The sequence below is a fragment of the Nanorana parkeri genome, unplaced genomic scaffold (assembly GCF_000935625.1).
Source record: "Nanorana parkeri isolate BGI_ZX_2015 unplaced genomic scaffold, ASM93562v1 scaffold636, whole genome shotgun sequence".
NCBI classification, from domain to species: domain Eukaryota; kingdom Metazoa; phylum Chordata; class Amphibia; order Anura; family Dicroglossidae; genus Nanorana; species Nanorana parkeri.
The window spans coordinates 493,822-515,524 of NW_017306904.1; the positions used below are offsets into that span (position 1 = coordinate 493,822).

Sequence of the window (21,703 nt, forward strand, 5' to 3'; positions counted from 1 at the left end):
CTTCGCTTCCTCTAGTGCTGACTTTGTTGGCACTGCTGATTCTCTCCTGCTTCTCCTGCGGCTCTTCAAGTTCCCCCTTATGCCACCACCGACCCTGGGAATAGTCACAACTAGGTCTTATTTTCGGGGTAGGTCTTATATTCTAGCAATTCCCAAAAATAGTACTAGGTCTTACTTTCGGGGTAGGTCTCATTTTCGGGGAAACAGGGTAATAGCAGGTTACTAGCTCTCCCTTTACTTCCTGGAACTCTGGCACATGTGACTAGGACATGTGTCCATGCACATCATCTCAGGGGAGGAAAATGACTTTCCCTAAGATCTCCTGAGATTACAGATGAGATTTCCCAGCAATGCTCTGATGATGTAACCTTTCCAGGATGCAACACTTTGGCACACTACATCATATGTGCCCAAGAGGACCAGGAAGTAGATGAACTCTATTTGTAAGTAAATGAAAAACAAGTTTGTTTAACTAATGAATGTAAGATGATTTTATATCAGCATTTAGAACTTGTTTTTATATTATATATATATACACACACAGTATATATACACTGAGTGGCCAGATTATTATGACCACCTGACGTTTGTAGGCAAATTAGCTATAACTTTGCGCTGAAGTTGCTAGAGGGCCAGACCATTATAAATAGGGAAGCAGGTTGTTTACCACGACAGTAGAAGTGATTTTTTTCTGAAGATATGGGTAAACAACGCGATTTAACAGCCTTTGAATGTGGGATGATTGTTGGCGCTCGGAGCCATGGAGCGAGTATCAGCAAAACAGCAGAATTCGTTAAATGTTCAAGAGCAGCTGTTGTTAAAGTGTTTAAAGACTGGACTGTCAGCCGAAAATCTGGGTCTGAACGTGCGAATTGTGGCCGTCAGCGACTAGTCAATGTTAGGGCAGAACGGAGAGTGGCAAGACTGGTACAAGACAACAGAAGGGCAACAGTGCATCAAATTACTGCAGATCCTAATCAGGGATCCTCTTGAATGATCTCTGAACGCACTGTTCGCCGTACACTGCATTGTATGGGATATGGAAGCCGAAGGCCTGTTCGAACACCTTTGCTGTCTGCAGTTAACAAGATAAAACGTCTCTAATTCGTACAGGAACACAAGGATTGGACAGTCGTGCATTGGAAAAAAGTCATGTGGTCCGATGAATCACGTTTCCAGTTGCATCATGCAGATGGCAGAGTGAGAATTTGGCGGGAACAGCATGAAAGCATGCACCCCACATGCATGAGGACAACCCATCAAGCTGGTGGGAGCAGTGTTATGGTTTGGGACATGCTTTCCTGGCATGATTTGGGCCCTTTAATTCGTGTGGAACAACGTCTGAATAGCACAACATACCAAAGTATTGTTGCTGATCAAGTTCATCCTATCATGTTGATGGCGTATCCCAATGAAGATGGCTTCTTCCAACAAGACAATGCGCCATGCCACGGTGCTCGTATTGTGCAGGAGTGGTTTCAAGAACATGAGGGAGAATTTACCTTGCTTCGGTGGCCCCCACAATCACCAGATCTCAATCCAACTGAGCATTTGTGGGACAAAGTTGAAAGAGCCATCAGGCAGCTGGTTCCACAACCATTAAATCTCACAGATCTGGACAGTGCTATTCATTAGGCATGGTGTCAGATTCCTCGCATCACCTTTCAACCTGGAGTCAATGCCAAGAAGAATCGCCGCAGTATTGAAGCCAAAAGGTGGCCCAACGAAGTACTGATGGGGTGGTCATAATAATCTGGCCACTCAGTGTATATATATATATATAGTTCACTCTTCCAGCAAGGTCTGCAAAGTCCTCTGAATATTGCCAGCTAAAATATACTGCTTTACCTCGTCGAGCTTCAGTGATCTCACAGCAAATCAACCACATCTCAAAGATAGGGGTTTTGACCCTTGTACTAACTGCAAACAGGCCCGGGCGCTACCGCAAGGCAAGTCAGGCGGCCGTCTGAGGGCGCTGCAGGGTGAGGGTGGAAAAAACAGGGCATTTTGACAAGTACTTGTACTTGTTAAAATGCCCCGATGCTTGCGCTATGTTTTTTTTTTCTTCACTTCGGTGCGGGAGAGCAGCGGCGAGTCAGCGCTGGTCCGGTGGGAGGGGCACAAATTCAACTTTGCCTGTGTTGGCAAAAATGCTAGCACCGGCCCTGCCTGCAAATGCTACATACAGCCCATTGTGACCACACAAGACAAAAATGTAATGAAGCTGAAGCATGTGCTGACTGTTTGCAAATAGGCTTCTTATCCTGCATTTCCCCCCATGACTATGTGAATAACCTCTGGAGATAGCAAAAAGGACTGTATGCAGCTTGTGGCTTGTTGTGTGATAAAGCTACTTTGAGTGTATTCTAGCATTACAGATAAATTACAGTGTAAGTGCTTAAGTCTGACCAAAGGTAGCACATTTGCAAATGACATGTAAGCAAACACATTACTTTGCAAATCACTGGGAAGGATGACACAGTTTTGCGTGCATTACATTCTTTGCCTGTGCTTGCAACAAACACACCTTAGTGGAAACATTATTTGAGTTTAAAAATATAAAGATTCAAATTATTCTGTATAGCATGCTTACAATAAGATCAAGGCCCTTACACATGAAGATCTTCCTTTTGCTGCCTCACGCAGTTAAATGCCAACTCCAAACCTTTTTTTAAGGTGCCCAATTCTTTGTTTCAAATAAAAAAATAGCTCGGGTTGCAATACTCACTTCATTTCCAGAGCTGTTCCCCGCAGTACTTCTTCACCAGACGATGTCCTCAGTCTTCTAGGTTGAATAATGCCCATTGTTTATCCTACAAGACCAATGACATATTGTGACTTGCAGGGTGTAATAGACCTGCCACCTAAGGGGATGTCAAGACAGCACTCTGTATTCACAGTATAACAACACCATCATGTCAGCCCCGCTCTCTGCATCACTGAAGGTCACCCATTACAGGGAGAAGATCTGAAGAGGACCCTGTACATCATGTGACCAACCTAAAGACTTTGAAAAAATGTAAGTATAATAAAAAGCAAAAACACATATAGCAAGTGCATATAACCTGTTTTATTTGTAGGTATTTCCCTGTCTTCAGCTCACCTCTCATGAATATTTGCATATACTGTATATACAGTAGCAAGTATAATCTTATCTGAAGGTATTCCCCTGTCTTCAGCTCACCTCTCATGAAATATACATATATACTGTATATAGCAAGTGCATATAACCTGTTTTATTTGGAGGTATTTCCCTGTCTTCAGCTCACCTCTCATGACAGCTGGGAGTTGGATAAGGTCACTCCAGGGATTGTAATGTGGGGATGGTGTATTGATGTGTCTGCAGCATATGAAGCTTGTGCCATGCATGGAGTGCAGCTGTAAAGTGAGGACGGGCTCATTGACATGCGTGTCAGTGGTGCAGGAGAAATCCTCCATTCATGTAAAGCATAGTAATCAGAGACTAATGACAGCTCCAGCTCAGCACTTGGGAGAAGAATGTGCATTGTAGAGCCAGGCAGTAGCAGCAGTCAGTAGTGGAATGCGACAAGCTGGGAGAGGGGTTTTCCTCTAATTCTCCCCCCCTTCCCAGCTCTGTCACTCCACCACTAATCTCCTTCATCAATAGCGTCACAGCAGAAAGAAGTCAATCGGCACTCCTGCTGCTCTCTTCAAAGGAAGGAGCCTGATCATGAAAACTAAAAGACAAAACACATAATAAGAGCTCATCATGGCAACAAGGACCCATTGTAGCAGCAGTAAGGCTCAGGCATGACATCAGCCCACACAGCCCATGGGGAGAGAACTGTTGCTTGTGTGGAGTAGTATTGCTGGCTTCTTTTTTTTTTTTCTCCTGTTGATGGAACACTATGGGGCAGTAGAGAATTGGAGTACTGCAGCAGATGCTGCGGAAGTCTTTGGACAACTTGCATGAAAGGGAAAGCTGAGATGTAACACAATGAATCATTAATAAGACCAAATGTTGTGGTCAAGTCAGCAGCTGATGTCCAGGTTGCCCCTAACCACCCCCCATAATGTATATGTATGTTGGAGGCGATGCAAGCCGCATTTCCAGCCGTGTTTACTGGCACATCCTCCAGGCGTTAGTGCAGGGCAGCGCTCCCGGGAGACGCACGCAAACTTCTAGTATAGACTTGCGTCAATGAGCCGGTCATCCTGCAGCCCCATGTAGGATCTGGAATAGCCGAATCCCAGCAAGTTGATGCGGCGGCTGGCTGAGTGATTTCTGTGCTGCCTCCACCTCCTCAGCTCCCCTCTCCCTCTCCCTTTCTCTCTCTCTCTCTAGCTTCTCCCTCCAGCCCAGCGCTGCCAATGCGCCAGGATAGAGAGATCTTGGTGCCGGGGATGACGCAGAAGAGCGAGCTCCCCCCAAAAAGTGTTTCAGGACGAAGATGGCGGCAACTTAGCGCAGGACCAAGATGACTGTGGCCATCAGGAGGCAAAACCCAGGGTATTCCGCCCAGCTGGCCAAGGAAAAGACGCCCGGCTGAAGCGAGCAGCAGCAGCAGCAAAGCCCAGCGTGCTGTGCTGCAGTCGTCAGTAGGAGGAAGGAAGGAAGGACGGAAGGAAGGAAGGGCTGATGAGAGCGCTGTGCGGCACGGCAGAGCTCCCAGCACGGACAACAGGCATGCAGTCAGCGGCAAGCCGCTTTTGTGCGTTTGTGCGCGATGGAGAAGCGCGATGTGACCATGCCTGCCTTCCTCTCTCCATTCCCTCTAATTGGATGGATCTAGCTGATCAACGGCACTGAAGACGAGTCCCACCAAACGCCGTCCAAGGCGCTAAAGGGAGCTGAAGGCAAAGCCAACGAAAGCCAATCAACCCTCAAGTCAATGAATATTGTGGTCACACTGGCAAAGGAGCCGTCACGGTGGAGTCGGCCAGGGCAGCGCCTTCCCAAAATATGACCAGGGGTGCTTGGATGTGTCGGCAGTTTGATGACAGCTTCAGAATCTGCTTCGCACCCCGGGAGAACGAGAAACCTTTCACGGATTCCGAGAGGGCTCAGAAATGGCGACTGTCTTTAGCATCCCTCTTGTTTTTCACAGTCCTGCTCTCTGATCATTTGTGGTTCTGCGCCGAGGCGAAATTGACAAGGACCAGAGACAAAGAGCAGGGCACCTTCGTGTCACCTAGCATGGCTGATCAATTCCCATCAGCGGAAGGACCTTCCCTCTCACCTACCATTCCATCATCTCAAAAGAGCCTTAGCCAAGGCAAAAAAGCTATTTTTCTAGGAAATTCTACCAAACCTCGGTGGCGGCCAACAGCCTGCCCCCCACATAGTCCATCTGGCCAGTGTCTGCAGGTGGACGACGCTGAGTCGGTCTGTAGGAACTTGAGTGAGGCATGGGCATGGGGTGATGGAGCCACTCACTACAACTTGAGTCATTTGTACCTACCCTTTTGTAATTCCTACACACTTTGGGATTTGTTTTCTGGCTTCCCCAATCCGGACACGTTGAACTGTAGTGGGGACCTGGTGGAGAATGGGGATGTAGCTGGTTGCAGGCAATGCGTCTTGGCTTACAAAGGCTACGACCAGCACGCTCAGGAGAAATACCAAGAATTTGACATTGTGCTACAGAAATATTTACAATCGGAGGAGTATTCGGTCAAATCCTGCTCTGAAGACTGCAAGGTAGGACACTGGCTTCTTCTCCTTACTTCCTAGGTGGCTCCAGCTTGGCCTTGGACCTTCAAGTTGGCTCTGCTTTGATCATGTTCAGCAGGGACCTATCACTTGAGAAAGTAATGAGGTCTAACTGTGCATGACAGGCTGCTGTGCCATATGGATGTGCTGCCTACTACTAGGCAATGCCATGTGATTGTAAGGCTTGACTTTGGCCTCAACTCAACGCCAGATGTTTGCCAGCTCTGTACTGTCAATTGCTTTCATGATTTTTTTGCACATAGAATCTACTGTAGCTTGCCTTTTGGTTCCATCAAATGCCATTTTGTTGGATCTTCCACAATGGATTGCCATGAATTGATTCTGATGCATTGGTGCACTCAGAGGGCAAAGTGCAGTTTGTGCTTGGCATTGCAGGTTGTGGATTGGAGATATGAAAGACATTACAGGTGGTATGCTTGTTATCTGAAAAGATAGGCACTGGCTGTTTAGGACTTTGGTTGCACCAGAGATTGTGCTGCGGTCTGCCTGCATTGATTGTGTTCTCCTTCTGTGCCTTCACTGTGAAGGGCTTTAGAGAGTCTATGATTATTATTAAACACAGGGACTTCATGAGTGCTGGGTTTGCAGTGCTACTCAATCCTGCAATACATGGGCTGTCACAATAGGTCTTGAACTCTATGGATCTGATGCTCTGTGGATTTACAGTTCAGAGCTTGTGCAAAGAAAAGGCTGTTGCAGAATTTTAAAAAGCTTTGATTTTCTTGCCCTTTGTATGAAATGACTCTGCGGCATTGCTGATAAACAGATCATTTGAATTGTTCATGCTGCCTTTTAAGATGCCTAAGGTAGTTGGTGCTTTTATATAAAGGTATCAAGTTGGCATTTTGCAATGCAGAGGCGCAGATTGTGTACAATATTCTTGTATTGATTGCGACATCTGGGTTTTCTAAAGAGTGTGCTTATGTGTGTCCATGAGTAAACAGAAGCATGCACTCCTGTGGATGCATGTGTCACACGGATGATCTAGAATGCACAGGCGGAAGGCCTGCTTACCAGAATGTGCTATCAAGCCTCATTGTAATTATAGGCACATATCAGTGCTTCATCAGACAGGCCTGTCTCTGGAGGAGTGTAGCTACTCTATGTGCTGCTTTATTAGCCTGTGTATATATAATTATAAGTGACATATTGCATTTGTGGATATTTTCTCTCCTTTTCTATTAAGGTATTATTTCTATTTCCTATATTATTTCACAATGCAATATAATTAGGTCTCACATCTGCACTTGTCATGTCTTACCCATGAAACATTTACTGTGGGTTATTGCTATTTAGTAATTTCTTGTGTAATTGCCCATCCACTCAGTGCATTCAGTCCTGGGTGCTGATGGAAGTTCAGGCAGTGTACTTGGATTGCTTGCTGCTCTGCACTGTCCACGGTGCTGAAAGAGCAGTGAGTGTACTTGAATATGCCTCATGGAGTAAAATCCAGCTTTTTATTATCTGGGAAGTGAGGGATAATTTCAGGGGCTCTGTAATTATTCCCACTATAATAAGTAAACACATGAAAGGTATTAAGTACATGGGGTATAGTAATCAAGAGTTGGAACCTTACACACAAGTTTCTAAATGGTTTTAAACAGTGTTTAACTCTTCTATATGCAGATATGTTTCACTGTAAGTTATGGTTGTTGAACTTTTGTAACTTTTAGGATGGAGGCGATGCTTGGTCTGTTTCTTGGTTTAGCTAATGCTGACTAGTGAATATGTTTGTATCTTAATTGTAATACTCTGGAGGAAATGTTACAGTAACAAGTGCTTCCATGTAACAATGTTGTTACTTATTGTGTATTACATTGCAAAAACAAGTTACTGAAAGGTAGTTTAGGCTTGTATGGATATCTGTGCAGCAATAGAGGTGTGTGTGCTTCAATTTTAAATGAGCTACAATAATAAAGAGATGGAACATATACTAAAATGGTTACTTACAACAGTACAATACAACTTGTGAAAATGCACCTGTAGGTTCTTTTGTCTAAGAATCTCTTTGCTGACTGTAGTAGTTCAGAATGATTTACATACGATAAAGACTTCAGAATAAAAGTGTAAAATGAGATTTCAAAATATATAGAAGCAAGACACATACTACACACGCCTCTCTATGGGAAACACTGCTCTAGTCATCGCTGTGCATGGGAATACAACTGCGTTTTGCCTCCAGTAAACAATAAACAGCTCATTAACAATGCATGCATGAACTTGAAAAAGTCACGTGCAACATAAAACCTTATTCATAGAGCAGTAACCTTAGCTGGCCAGTGAGCAATCATAGTTCAAATGATTTCATTGTTCTTAACTGATAAAAGATAACATCTAATTGGTTGTTTTGTATTACTGCATTTTCCAGTGTTACCATTATTCGCGCACTGCCCTAGAAAGAGCCTGAGAATGGTGAAAGGAATAAAAATAAGGAAAAATAATGTCACGCAATATGCAATAAGAACTGTAGTCATGCCTTGGGCAAAGACTGTTTTCTGTTTATGATTTACAGCTTATGTACATTATTTTAAAAAAATCATAAAGGCAATCTCTCTCAGATGCATTCATAATGTTCTTTTGGCACTCTTACACCAACCCTTTGTCCTAGTCCTCATCTTTGGTTTCATGTGAGTCATTTTTACCTTTTTTTGGTGTCCTTTGGCCTCTTTGAATGTATGTTGCTTTGCATTTTGATGATAATGGAAAGGAAAGATGAAGAAAGTAAACATGCTGGCTATAATAATTGTTTTTTTTAGTGGACACAGAAAGTCGTGACATGTAAATATTTGAGCTGAAAATCATTACAAAATATCCAGTATCTGATGGTGAGGTTTTAGCCGAAGCTGCTGCAGGCACATGACTACATTTGGTTTGCTATAAGGCCATGTCATGTAGGGTGCAGTTTAATAAAGGGGTCATGTTCACAGTGAAGAGAACCTGTGTACACTTTAAAACATTTAACTCATTAATGTGCAGATTTCCTAGTTTTTAAAATACCCTTATAGATGATTAACAGGGAAGACCTAATGTATCTCTGAAAGCAAAACCTATTTTTTTATGTTTTGAATAGAATAAGGGAACGTTCTCTTATCATCTATGTCTAATTGGGGAGATTTACCTTCACTTCCTGTCCAATAGTCACAACAGGAAGTGAGAAGAAATCCCTCCAAAGAGAGGGAAATCCCTGGTGGTAAGCAGGGTCACCAGAACGAGTGCCCCTATTTCCCATCTATTCCACTAGAAATGTGTGTTTTCTTTCACTTTAGGTTAGCAGGACAAATAGGGAGAGTGAATCTCCCTAACAGGGACACAGGCAGCAATACAAACCTGACAGATGTTCTCTCCACTCTATCCAAAGCTGAAGAAAGGTTTTGGCTTCAGTTGCCTTTTAACTTAGAGTGATTATTTCTTCTTTACTAAATCAAACTCGTGCAGTAGTGAAGAAGAGAGCAGTAAAAGGACGTTTCCTGGCATTAGGAAAGAGTTACTTCAGTGTGTCCTTGACTTTAATGACATAATTCCATTTTGTAAGTCATAATTGGAACTACAGTTATATTTTTGTCAAACAGTAAATTATATGCGGGCAGTAATTATGTTAGAATCTCATAGTGGTAGCACTAATGCAATCATCTATGTCCTTTCTTTCTTCTGTAAATGTTATTGAACTATGTTTTCGATCTTATACTATGTGCATTGCTATATTGTTTAGGCATCATCATAGTCTTTTATGTACAATATGTGCACTTCTTCCACATTTACAAGTTGTGTACCCCCATTCAGATCATAGCATTGCTGGAACGCACACTGCGGTGACGCACATTCACGCACATTTGTTTCCTGCTTTTGCTGTGCATCCATGTTGATTTCAATGGTTCCCCCGGATGCGAACCAAATGTGGGAAAGTAGTCACAAATTTTACAACATGTGTTCAAAGTATTTGCCTGCGTTTTCATGCACGTTCTCACAAGCACATTCTGCATTTCTTGAACGTGCATCAAAATGTGCACATTTTGTACATGTTTGACGCACATTCATGATGCGCAATGGTGTGAACAGGGACTAGCACACCATTAAAACCTGTTTCTCTGAAAGTTGTCTGAGTCATTTTACAGATGTATTTAGATTTTAATTTTTTTATGATTTAATGATTTAAAGTTCTACTGCTAGTTTTAAAAGATATTTTGCTAATTTCAGCCTCTGCAAAGGAATAGTTGGAAGAAAACACATACGTAAAGTACAAACTTTTTATTTCATTTTTAGATACAGTGGAGAGGGATTGGACCATCAGTTATGTTTTTATTGCTGTCTGTGTCCCTGTTAAGGTGATTGACCCCCTCTATTTGTCCTGGTAATTCTGAAATTTGGGTTGTCATCAGAACAAGAATAGATGGGAAATCTTCCAAAGAGGACACTTATTCTGCTGATCCTACTAACCACTAGGGATTTACATTTATTTGGAGGGATTTTCTCTCAATTACTGTTGTGGCTATCAGGCAGGAAGGGAAGGGAAGTGAATTCTAACCAATGGTCGGGGTTATAACCCTCCCGTACTCTTTCCAAAACTAGAAAAAGTTTCGGCTTCAGTTCTAAAGGGCTTTTCTGTCCAGCTACAGATTACATCAACTTACAGATAATATAGAGAAAATATCTTGAAAATCAACTGTGTGGGACAGTTATCAGAACTGGATCAAGAAATCCATTAAGGTCACTGTTTTTATACTTTGGCAATGGTAAGCTGTGCTAATTGAATGTGTCAGTTGATATACAACAGATCTCCTACCAATGTATATTTCTTTGTGACAGCCGCATCCATTTGTTAGCATTCCCAATTCCTGCTTTACAACACATTCACCAAGATTGTTTTCTCTTTCCAAATATAGATTTTGACTTCCACCAATGCACAACCGTACCATAGTGTGCTCTTTCACCACCGTAATAAGAAGATAAAACAGGAGAATAGAAAGTAGGACACAACCTACCATAATTAGGGCAACCTTTTCATAACCCGTCACCTACTGACAATGGTTACCAGTCATTGCTAAGCAATATACACCATTACATATGAAACACTACTGAGGACAAGAAGTGGTTATTGCTCATGTGGAGATGCTCCCTTATCGGTCAAATACAACAAAGTAAACTATAAATGATCTTTGTTAATGTGACATACTACAAAATAATTGCCTAGGAAAAAATATTTTTTGATAACAGTTAGAAAACTGATTAGTTTTACATTTAAACATACCATGCTGTTAGGCCTAGAATGTTTGATGTAATCATTTTCAATGAAATCATTATATATGAAATGAGTATAATAAATAACAAGGCTCAATCTGGGAGAGAGGAAAGATGATGTGTTGTCTACAGCAACCAATCAGCTTCCATCCTCCTTCATCTTTCATTCTTAATGAAAAAAATCATCTCAAAGTCCATTTTTTTGCTCCATGTTTTATAAACGAGGCCTAATATTTATTAGAAACTGTTTATTTTTCTTGAGTGCTTAGTCTTCTTTTCTCTAAAAAGACATGGATGTGTGCAAAAATGTATCTGTATTGTAGACGTAGGTGTTACTCGTGGAAGGATTAGTGAGGACTAAATGCGCAGCCTTTATGAATTTCATCTGGGGAATATATAATTAGTAAATTGTATAATGGGCACTTCCATTATAATAAATTGGAAGCTGATATAAAAATTATAGTGTTGATATTTTATATGCAAAGTAATTAAATAATATGGTGTCTCTTTAGTTCAACTCAAATTTGTGTAATTAGATTGATTCACAGTGACTGATTGGTTTATTTCTTGTTAATATAAAATGTAGCTTTTGTTTTATATCCCTGTAAAAAATACTTTTAAAAAGCTTTGCACTAAGTAGCTGACGCTAATGTAATGTATCCCTGTAAACAGATTATAATAGTTAATTACCTTATATGAGGAGAACATTCTATAGTAAATTAGTTTTAAAAATGAAATCGCAAACAGCAATACTTAGAATGTTATATTACAAATGATCTTTATTAGGTCAGAACTGTCCTGGGATTTATCATCTATTCCTCTTATAAGCCAATAAGACCTAAAACTAGGTGCAGCTTACAGAAGCAGGAATCTGCATGTGCAGTGTTGTAAAAGTTTTATATGGTTTAGAATTTTAACTTTTCTTAATATTTATAAATATATATACATATATATATATATATGGCTAATTAATTAGCCGTATTTGTGGGAGGAGCCCCACACATTTAAGCTGCTCCATCTCTCACACTCACCTGTCGGCTCGTGGGCATCATCCCACCCGCCTCACCCCCTTTTTCAGTTACCTTCTACTTGGAGTATGCCCCCTTAATTTGAATACTGACCATAGTGACCACGGCACACCCCAGATCATTGTAGGCAGTTCCATCATCTCAATTCCCGGGTGCGTATCAGTGGGGCTATGACTACAAATATATATTAGTGTTGCTGTATACATAATGCCTAAAGTGCAACTGATGTCAAAACTTTATTTTTGGTTTTGGATAGAGTGGAGAGGGGTTAGAACACCTGTCAGCTTCTTATTGCTGTCTGGGTCTCCGTTAGGAAGATTCACCCTCCCTATTTGTCCTGGTGACCGTTATCCCTGAAAGTGAAAGAAAATCCCAACTTTTGTCATCAGAACAGGATGACAACCTGGAAATTTTCCAAAGGGGGCACTAGTTCTGGTAACTCTGCTGACCACCAGGGATTTTGAGGGATTTCCTCTCACTTCCTGTTTTAGCTCTCAGACAGGAAGTGAAGGGAATCCTCCTCAATGGCACACATATGGCAAATAAGCTTATAGGCTTATAACTCTCATTTACTCTTTCCAAAACGAAAAAAAAAGTTTTAGTCACACTTAAGTGACATTATTTTTCAATGTGATGTTACACCTGCAAATTATAACTCAGGGTCACGGGAGGACATAAACTAGCGTCCTCCCATGACCCAAAGCTCAGTATACGGCGAGCTACAGCTCGCCGTATACTGAGACCGCCACAGCCGGGACGGATCCCGACATTACTGTCGAGATTCATCCAGCTGGCTCTGCCTATCTAGAGGCAGAGCCAGCTGTACCTGTCCCCATCCCCGTTTGTTTCTCCAGTCACCGCTGGAGGATCGGAGCGGGGAGGGGGGAATCCCTGCAGGGAGCCGTGAGTGACAGTGACGGCTCTCTGCAGTCACAGGATCGAGAAATGAGCGAGAGAAGGTATGTGTTCGCTCACTTCCCGATCTACTGAGCCGACCTGTGACAGTCTCATTGTCACAGGTCGGCTCGAACTATGAGGTTGAGTGAAAATCAACAGCAGTCCTCACCATAAGATAGTTTACTTGTTGATCCTGCCAGTAGATCCAATATTTAACACTTTATTCTAAAGTGAAATCTCTAAGCAGCATTGTCACCTAGCTGACAAGGTATTTTTAGATGGTTGTAGTTTTAAATGAATTTTAAAGCAGAACTGTGGCCTAAAAATGAAAAAATTGAGAGCAGGAAGATTTTATGTCTCTTCCGCAATAAAGGCTTCTTACTTTCCACCTCCCAATATTCTTTACAAAATATACTGAACTGTGCATGAGCTGAGAATGTTTTTCTTTGCACACAAACTCTGCACAGAAGCTTTAAATGTTTTTGATGTGGCCAATGAACAGCAGTATGATCTATGACAGTGGTGGCGAACCTTGGCACTCCATCTGTTTTGGAACTACAAGTCCCATGAGGCATTGCAAGGCTCTAACAGCCACAGACATAACTCCCAGAGGCAGATGCATGTTGGGATTTGTAGTTTTGGCACAGCTGGAGTGCCAAGGTTCGCCACCACTGATCTATGACATCGTGTCATCTGAATCTGCTTCCTAGATTTTCTGTGTGGTGCCTTGTGCTGTCAGAGCTTTCAATCTAGGAAAACTTCAATTTTTTTCCCAGGCCCTCTGCCAGTGATCAGAGCAGTATGACTCCGTACACATTTTTCCTCCATCGCAACTGAAACCACCGGACCCCATGTCAGTCTATGGGGAACCGGATGTAAGCTGACATGTGTCTATTTACATCAGATTATCCCCCAATCTGGCACAATCAGGTCCGGCAAAATAGATCTCAGATCTATTTGTTTTTCCGGATCTGGCTGGAGTCTGGAGTAACCTGGTGTACACGGCCAGTCCGTTTACACACAGCTGCCCATCGACTAACATTGGGCATCCAATCTGGTCCACCCGTGTGAAAGGGGCCTTAGGACAAGGGAGGACAGAGGCACAGGACCTGAGTGGGTCTGGAATTAAGCAGCAACTCTGGTAAGAAACTGTGTGAGAGCAAATAAGCTGTTTGGCTTTCCGTTTGCAATTTTTACATTGTATACCTTTCAAATATATTATTATATGTATCAGGTTTATTTTATAAATATAACATGGAGTAGTTTTTGTCTATATTAGCATGTTGCAGGTATGAACTTATCCTGCTGTAGCTTGGATAGCAAGGAGTAGGCAGATGGACGTTATTTCTTTGGGTGGCATTGACCATGCAGAAATCCTTCCATGATAGTAATTCACAGGCTTGCATTGCTGATTTCCTTAAAATGCCAGGTGCCTAACTGTCGTTCTGAGTTTTTGTTGCAGTACCCTTGCTTGGAGCCAGTCTACAGATGTTTCTTTTCTGACTTCACTTGCTGCACGCTTGTTCTTGAGCTGCTGCATAGAAAGTATTGTAGGTCAGCAATGACAGTCCCATGATTTTCTTTTGTTCCAGTTACTTATGTGTCGCAGTGTAAACAACACCAGAACTACAGCTCTAACGCAGAGCAAGTGTGTGGCAGAATTTACTGTACTGCAGGGCTGGACAAATCCCAGGAGAAAGGTAGCCAAAGCTTCCCAGAGCCAGGTAACCAACGCTTTTTATAAATGACAGCAGGCGCCTAACTTTTGAGGTTTTCTCTGGTTGTTGTCAATGGATTGGACACACTGGCTCCTGAATTCGATATCAGTTTGCCCACCGGTGTTACTGTAGTGTTGGTGGGTTCATAAGGGACAGTTTAGAACACACACACACTCATACACTCACCTTGACTATATGAAGAGAGTATTGGACAGGTAATTATGTTTTGCTCAAAACCTCCAAATGCCATGATACCTACCCACCTAACTCACTAGCCCAAACCTGTGGTCACTGGCTGTTCTTGTCAGAACTGCTTTTTCCCTGTACAAGTAAATGGAAATGCCAAAACAGCTTGAAGATTGCTACAGCTTAGAGAGAGGTCAACTGCAGGTGCAATGCATATGTCATTGAACTCTGTATGATCTCAAATGCAAATGGAATGCATTTGAAAGCAAGCTGCATTTGCCTATCGACACATGCTCAAAGCCTGTTAATGCAGGTCCTAACTGTGACACTTTAACCTCTACCTCACCTGAGCTCTAAAATGTAACCTAACGCTTGAAATAGTAAAAGCTCACATTTGGCTTAAGGGCCCATACACCTCAGCACAGTCTGCTGTGGTGTGTTAAATACACATGGTAGTGAACTTTGCTTTAGGCCTGCCCAACACACCACAGTGGACCAAAGACCGTGCATGTGGCATTTTCGGCAGCACACATTAGTGCCTTGCTGTGCATTGTACTATGCTGCAGTATAGGTATGCTGGGAAGGTGCATTGGGATACCATTCGGAATTGTGTTACCACAGTTTCAGTTGTGTGAATGAACCTTGAAACTCATGTCTCTGGAACATGTCTTCCCTCTCCCTTTTAGATTGTAAGCTCTCATGGGCAGGGTGCTCCTTACCATCTTGTCTTGAATTGTATTGTGATTGTAATGTCTTCCTTATATTGTAAAGCGCTGCACAAACTGTTGGCGCTATATAAATCCTGTATTATAATAATAATAATAACAGGAAGTGAGGAATTTTCTATCCAATTAAAACACAGACAGCATCTGTCAGATGTTATTGCCTTTTGTGTCTCTATTTGGGGAGATTGCAAGTTTATCACACTATATGTCAAGTCTTTTAGAGAGATTGTGAACTTCCAGTGTGCGCTGCCTGGTAACGTCCAATGTTCTCTACCTGTGCTGCACTGTTATCAGTTACATTGTTTCTAGCTATCTCTGAGGATTACAAAAGTGGAACTTTACCCCCTTTCACTAAAAATCAGATCAGCATGTAGCTCTGCATGCTGATATGAAATCATATTACATTAATTCATTAAACAAACATGTTTTTATTTTACTTACAATTTCTTGTTTTGTGCTTCTTGGTTCCCCTTGGCAAACATTGCATCCTGGGAAGGTTACATCAGCAGAGCATTGCTGGGAAATCTCTTCCGTAATCTCACAAGATTTCAGGGAAAGGCATTTTCCACCCCTGACATGATGTGCATGGTCATATGTCCTGAAGAACCATGTAACATTTTACTGTAATAAAAGGGTATAGGTGTTTGCATTGGATTTCAGCAGTGCAATTTTAAAGTGTATATGGTACTATAATATATTCTCAGTAAGTAGAGAATACAATAAAATATGTTTAGCAGATATAAAACATAATGGAGAGAATGTATCAAAACTGAAGCAGACAGAATCTGGAGCAGTTGCCCATAACAACCAATCAGCTTCTCTCCTCAGTTTGTTCCGTTAGAGTTTGAAAACGAAAGGTGGATGCTTATTGGTTGCCATGGGCAACTGCTCCAGCTTCTGTCTGTTACATGTTTTGATGAATTCCCCTCAATATGTTAATTGTATCCTGTAAAATATATGCATATCTTTAGGCAGGTCATTTATCATCACGTGAAGTCAGTTCTAATAGAGGTTTGTACTGTATCATGTACCTATCACTGTAGATAAAGTGCATGCCTATATAAGAATCATATTGTAGCAGAAAATGTATGTGTTGCAATTAGGAAATTGCACATTGTAAGGAAATGTGAACTGTGACTCTGTAACATAAAGGGCATGGTAGAGGTCATTTCAGCATTTCCTTTCCTTGTATGTGTTCTGAGGACTTCTCTGTGACCCTTATATCCTTATATTTATGAACAAGATTAACATTAATCCCAGTGGTAAAGAATGAAAGCCTACTCTCCATTTATCATTAACTGTTACTTTTCTGCTGCTGAAGGGAGGATCAAAACCTTGTATAACATTCACATTCCATATTTTAATGTGTATGCATAACATAAAAAAACATTTTTAGCTACCTTATCTCCCGCTCCCACAGGCTTACTTCCAGAAACAGTCCCTGAAGCTGCTTCCCTTCACCACTCCATTAGTCACAGGCACTATGAGGTCATCACCAGCAGTCCTGTATTGTAGGTTAGGATGCCAAGGGCCTGACCACAACCTAGAGCATCGGAGAGAGGAGGAAAGCATACCGAAGGAGCAGGGAATAAGGTAAGTAAAACTGCTATTTATGATCCGCCCAGACCAAAACGATCATTTAACCCTTGCAGTGGGGAGGTTAATAGATTATATCATTTTCCAGAACTCCCGGCCCGAATGATGAGGTAGAAGGCTTTGTGATCACCTGTTGACTCAGCCAGTGTAAATACCCCTGCTACATTGGTAATCATTGTAAATGCCCCTGTTACATTGGTTATCAATGTAAATGTTCCCTTTACATTGGTGATCAGTAAAAATGTCTGTGTTACATTGGTGATCAGTGTAAATGTTCTCCTTTACATTGGTGATCAGTGTAAATGTCCTCCTTACATTGGTGATCAATGTAAATGTTCCCTTTACATTGGTGATCAGTAAACATGTCTGTGTTACATTGGTGATCAGTGTAAATGTTCTCCTTTACATTGGTGATCCTTGTTAAATTGGTGATCAGTAAAAATGTCTGTGTTACATTGGTGATCAGTGTAAATGTTCTCCTTTACATTGGTGATCCTTGTTAAATTGGTGATCAGTAAAAATGTCTGTGTTACATTGGTGATCAGTGTAAATGTCCTTGTTACATTGGTGATCAGTGTAAATGTCCTCGTTACCTTGGTGATCAGTGTAAATGTCCTCCTTTACATTGGTGATCAGTGTAAATGTCCTTGTTAAATTGGTGATCAGTAAAAATGTCTGTGTTACATTGGTGATCAGTGTAAATGTCCTCGTTACATTGGTGATCAGTGTAAATGTCTTTGTTACCTTGGTGATCAGTGTAAATGTCCTTGTTACTTTGGTGATCAGTGTAAATTTCCTTGTTACATTGGTGAGGACATGGTTACATTGGTGATCAGTGTAAATGTCTTTGTTACATTGGTGATCAGTGTAAATGTCCTTGTTACATTGGTGATCAGTGTAAATGTCCTTGTTACATTGGTGATCAGTGTAAATGTCCTCGTTACCTTGGTGATCAGTGTAAATGTCCTCCTTTACATTGGTGATCAGTGTAAATGTCCTTGTTAAATTGGTGATCAGTAAAAATGTCTGTGTTACATTGGTGATCAGTGTAAATGTCCTCGTTACATTGGTGATCAGTGTAAATGTCTTTGTTACATTGGTGATCAGTGTAACTGTCCTTGTTACATTGGGGATCAGTGTAAATGTCCTTGTTACATTGGTGATCAGTGTAAATGTCCTTGTTACATTGGTAATCAGTGTAAATGTCCATGTTACATTGGTAATCAGTGTAAATGTCCATGTTACATTGGGGATCAGTGTAAATGTCCTTGTTACATTGGTGATCAGTGTAAATGTCCTTGTTACATTGGTGATCAGTGTAAATGTCCTCGTTACTTTGGTGATCAGTGTAAATGTCCTTGTTACATTGGTGATCAGTGTAAATGTCCATGTTACATTGGGGATCAGTGTAAATGTCCTTGTTACATTGGTGATCACTGTAAATGTCCTTGTTACATTGGTGATCAGTGTAAATGTCCTCGTTACTTTGGTGATCAGTGTAAATGTCCTTGTTACATTGGTGATCAGTGTAAGGCCTCATTCACACGAGAATCGGCCTTCACGTACAGCTCCGTGCTGCGTGCAGGAGGGATAGGTACTGCGTGTGATTAGTACGCAGCCCCTGTCCTTATCTATGGGACTACGCTGCCATACGGGCAGTCAGGAGGGGCCCGTCGCTGACTCACATCTGCCCCTGGATCCACTTCCAGCCCACAGTACTGTACTCCCAGCACTTGTCCCACGGAACACTAGACCCTGCCACCGCTGCTAACACAGCAGCGTCTCCGATTTGTTAATGACCCCTGTCGATTGGCCTGTCAGTCAAGCCGGGATCCAGGTGAGATCGTTGTGCTGTGTACTCACATTCAGGCATATAGGATCGTCATGCTGTGTACTGTATGCAGGCAGCCCTCCTGTGCCCGACCCCATCAGGTCAGCAAGGGGGCCAGGCAGGGGCTGCCTGCATAAATGTGACGTAAACTCCCTGTCAGTTCTTCAAGATCGCTTATCACACAGTGCCGACACTCCACTCAGGAAGCACGGCTCAGCCCCCTCCAACCTCCCCCATACACTGCAGCATTTCACATCACTAGAAGCCGATGAGCAGCAAGCCAAGGAACTGTTGCATATCTATCCCTACAAAGCAGCGCTGAGCCATCTAAGGAAGGGAGGAGGGATCACCTACTACACAGAGCTTGTTGGAGAAAAGTTTTATCACACTCCTGGTGATGGCAAACCGAGCAAAGTGCCTGGGGGTTCCTGCTAACTTGCTGGAGGGGGAAATAGCAGATACTAGTTGGGTGCCTTAGGCTCTCCAGCATTGCTCCCCATACACACAGACAGAAGGGGCTTTGTCTGCTGCAGAGGCATCCCATGGCTGGGTGACACCCAGTGCGGGTACCGGGTGACACCCTGCAGTGAAGTAATCGCGTATGCGCATGACGACGGAAACAGTTGGGCGGAGCTACCTGTCACCGCTAGCTCCGCCCAATTGTTTTTATTTTGCCGGCATCTGTCAGATTCTTCATTATGCGACGGGAGTTTGTCACGTGTGGTCGGGTAGGCGTGCATCATTTTTTTTTCTTTAAAATATATATATTTTTAATTTTCCTACTTTTTTACATTTTTAAAATAATTTTACAATTTAAAAAAAATTAATTTCACTTATTTTCTATTCTGCTCGCTACCTCGAAGGTACTGAGCAGAATAGCCAAGCCAATTCAGCATTCGGCTGTTCACTTACTGCCAATCGGCCCCTGTGAGAATAGGGGCGAGCTGCAGTGAGTGAGCTGCCGGAGGTTCGGCTCAGCTAATCCAGATGTTGGATCGACTGAGTCGAACTCCTTCTGCACTTCAGGTGACCGAAGGCAGCCGATGTGTGGCTGCCTTCAGCAGTACAAGCCAGAAGTGAATAGCCGAGCAGGGATCGGCTCACTTCACTTCGGCTCGGTTATTCACTTGGCTGCATTCGGGAATATAACCCCCTTAGAGTTTAATAATACTTTAAAGAGGAATATAAGACATTAACAAAGTTGACTGTTACAGTGGGACTACTCCTGCACTGCAAGGGTCAACCGGTTTTTTTTTCTTTCTCTAGGGAGGGGAATACAAAAGATATACTCACCTGATCTTCAGTCATGTGGTGGTCAGCAGTCACTTCTTTCCCCCTCCGATCTAGTCCCTAAGCATTGCCATGTCTAATTGACCTGCATTAGCTGTGATGACATCATGGGTCCTTAGACCGCCAGAGCTCGGGGGAGAAGAGGCTGCGGAGACTGGTCTAGTAGCCAGGCGAAACCAAGGATCAGGTGAGTATATCTTATTTAATCCATGCCATAGACCAAAACAAGCAATTAAACCTTAAAGTGCGGGTGTGGCCCCAGTGCAAGGGTTAACTTTGTTAATTCCTGGAGTTCTTCTTTAAGGTTTCTTACATAGGTATTGACATACACGACATATACATTTTCCTGCTACTTTATTGAGGGAAGCTTATGTGAGTGTCTTGATAATTCCTTCAGTAGATATTAAGGACAAATCCAAAGCATCCTTAAAATATATGTGAAAGCTTTGTCAGTGTCACACAAAGTTGAACTATTTGTAACAGATGTGGGCATATTAATCATCTGCGGTTCCTGCTACATGATCTAATCTGGCTGTGCCTGTCAGTGGTGTGCATAATTTATAAAGGATTATTTAAATGTGTAACAGAAATTCATAAGATTGACAAGCATCTTAAAACATAGGATTTGGGAAGTAAGGTATAGAGGTCATTAATTAGCAAGCATCAGTTAAACAAAATAGGGTTTCATGCGCCAGGCTATTAATATCAACACAAATCTTCCCATATGATTATATGTGTATTCCATTTTATTTGATTTACCTGTAAAAGCTTCATCTAAAAGCCCTGAGTCATCTGATGGGTGCTGCCATCATGGATGTCATGTCTGCAGGCCCAGCTTTCACTCAAGAGACTCTCTATAGTATTCTATTCTCCTTTGCTCCTTCCCCAGCAGCAACTGGGGAGAGTAGTAGAGCAGCTGGAGCAGCACTGACAGAAATTAGACACTTCCAGAGAAAAAGAGGGCTATGACAAGCAAGGAAGGAGGAGGCTGTACTGGGATATTGACACTTCATGGAGTAGTCAAAGTTTCCTAGCAAGTTCACAGGCACACTGCAAGGGAATAAAACAATAAATTATGGAAGGGGAAAACTCTGCAAGTAAATATTAAAAATAGTTGATTTTTTTTCTGTGTTTTTACCTGCAGTTAAGTGGTAACAGGGTCTCTTTAAGAGTACTGGTTTGCCTAGAAAGAGACATGATAGAAAGATAAAGGTGAGGTTGCCATTCCTGCCAAAAGGCATTGCTATTCACTTCTGTGGTCTTCAACAGACTTCAATATGGCTGAGATCCACACCAAATAATGTTACATACTGTGTGTATATATGAAATCAGTGGCGTAACAATCACCATTGCGACCCAGGCCGCCGCTATGGTGCCCGGGGCACAGGGGGGCCCGGCCAGATGCCGTGCGGGCCGCCTGGGTCGCTATGGCATCCTATGCTCGTGGCTTTCACTGGTGGATGTTAGAAGAATGTGCTGCTGTTTAGATCATGTACAGTAAT

At 42.3% G+C, this 21,703-nt stretch overlaps 1 protein-coding gene across 1 annotated transcript in view; it reads left to right on the top strand.

Moving 5' to 3' along the window:
• Positions 1 to 4,840: 4,840 nt before the first annotated feature.
• The window catches only part of FAM155A (family with sequence similarity 155 member A), a 379,916-nt gene continuing 363,053 nt past the window's right edge, over positions 4,841 to 21,703 (top strand). Inside the window, exon 1 of the mRNA XM_018563156.1 lies at positions 4,841 to 5,662. Within this exon, the coding sequence (XP_018418658.1) occupies positions 4,925 to 5,662 (738 nt within the window). The 5' untranslated portion in view covers positions 4,841 to 4,924. The remainder of the gene's footprint in view (positions 5,663 to 21,703) is intronic.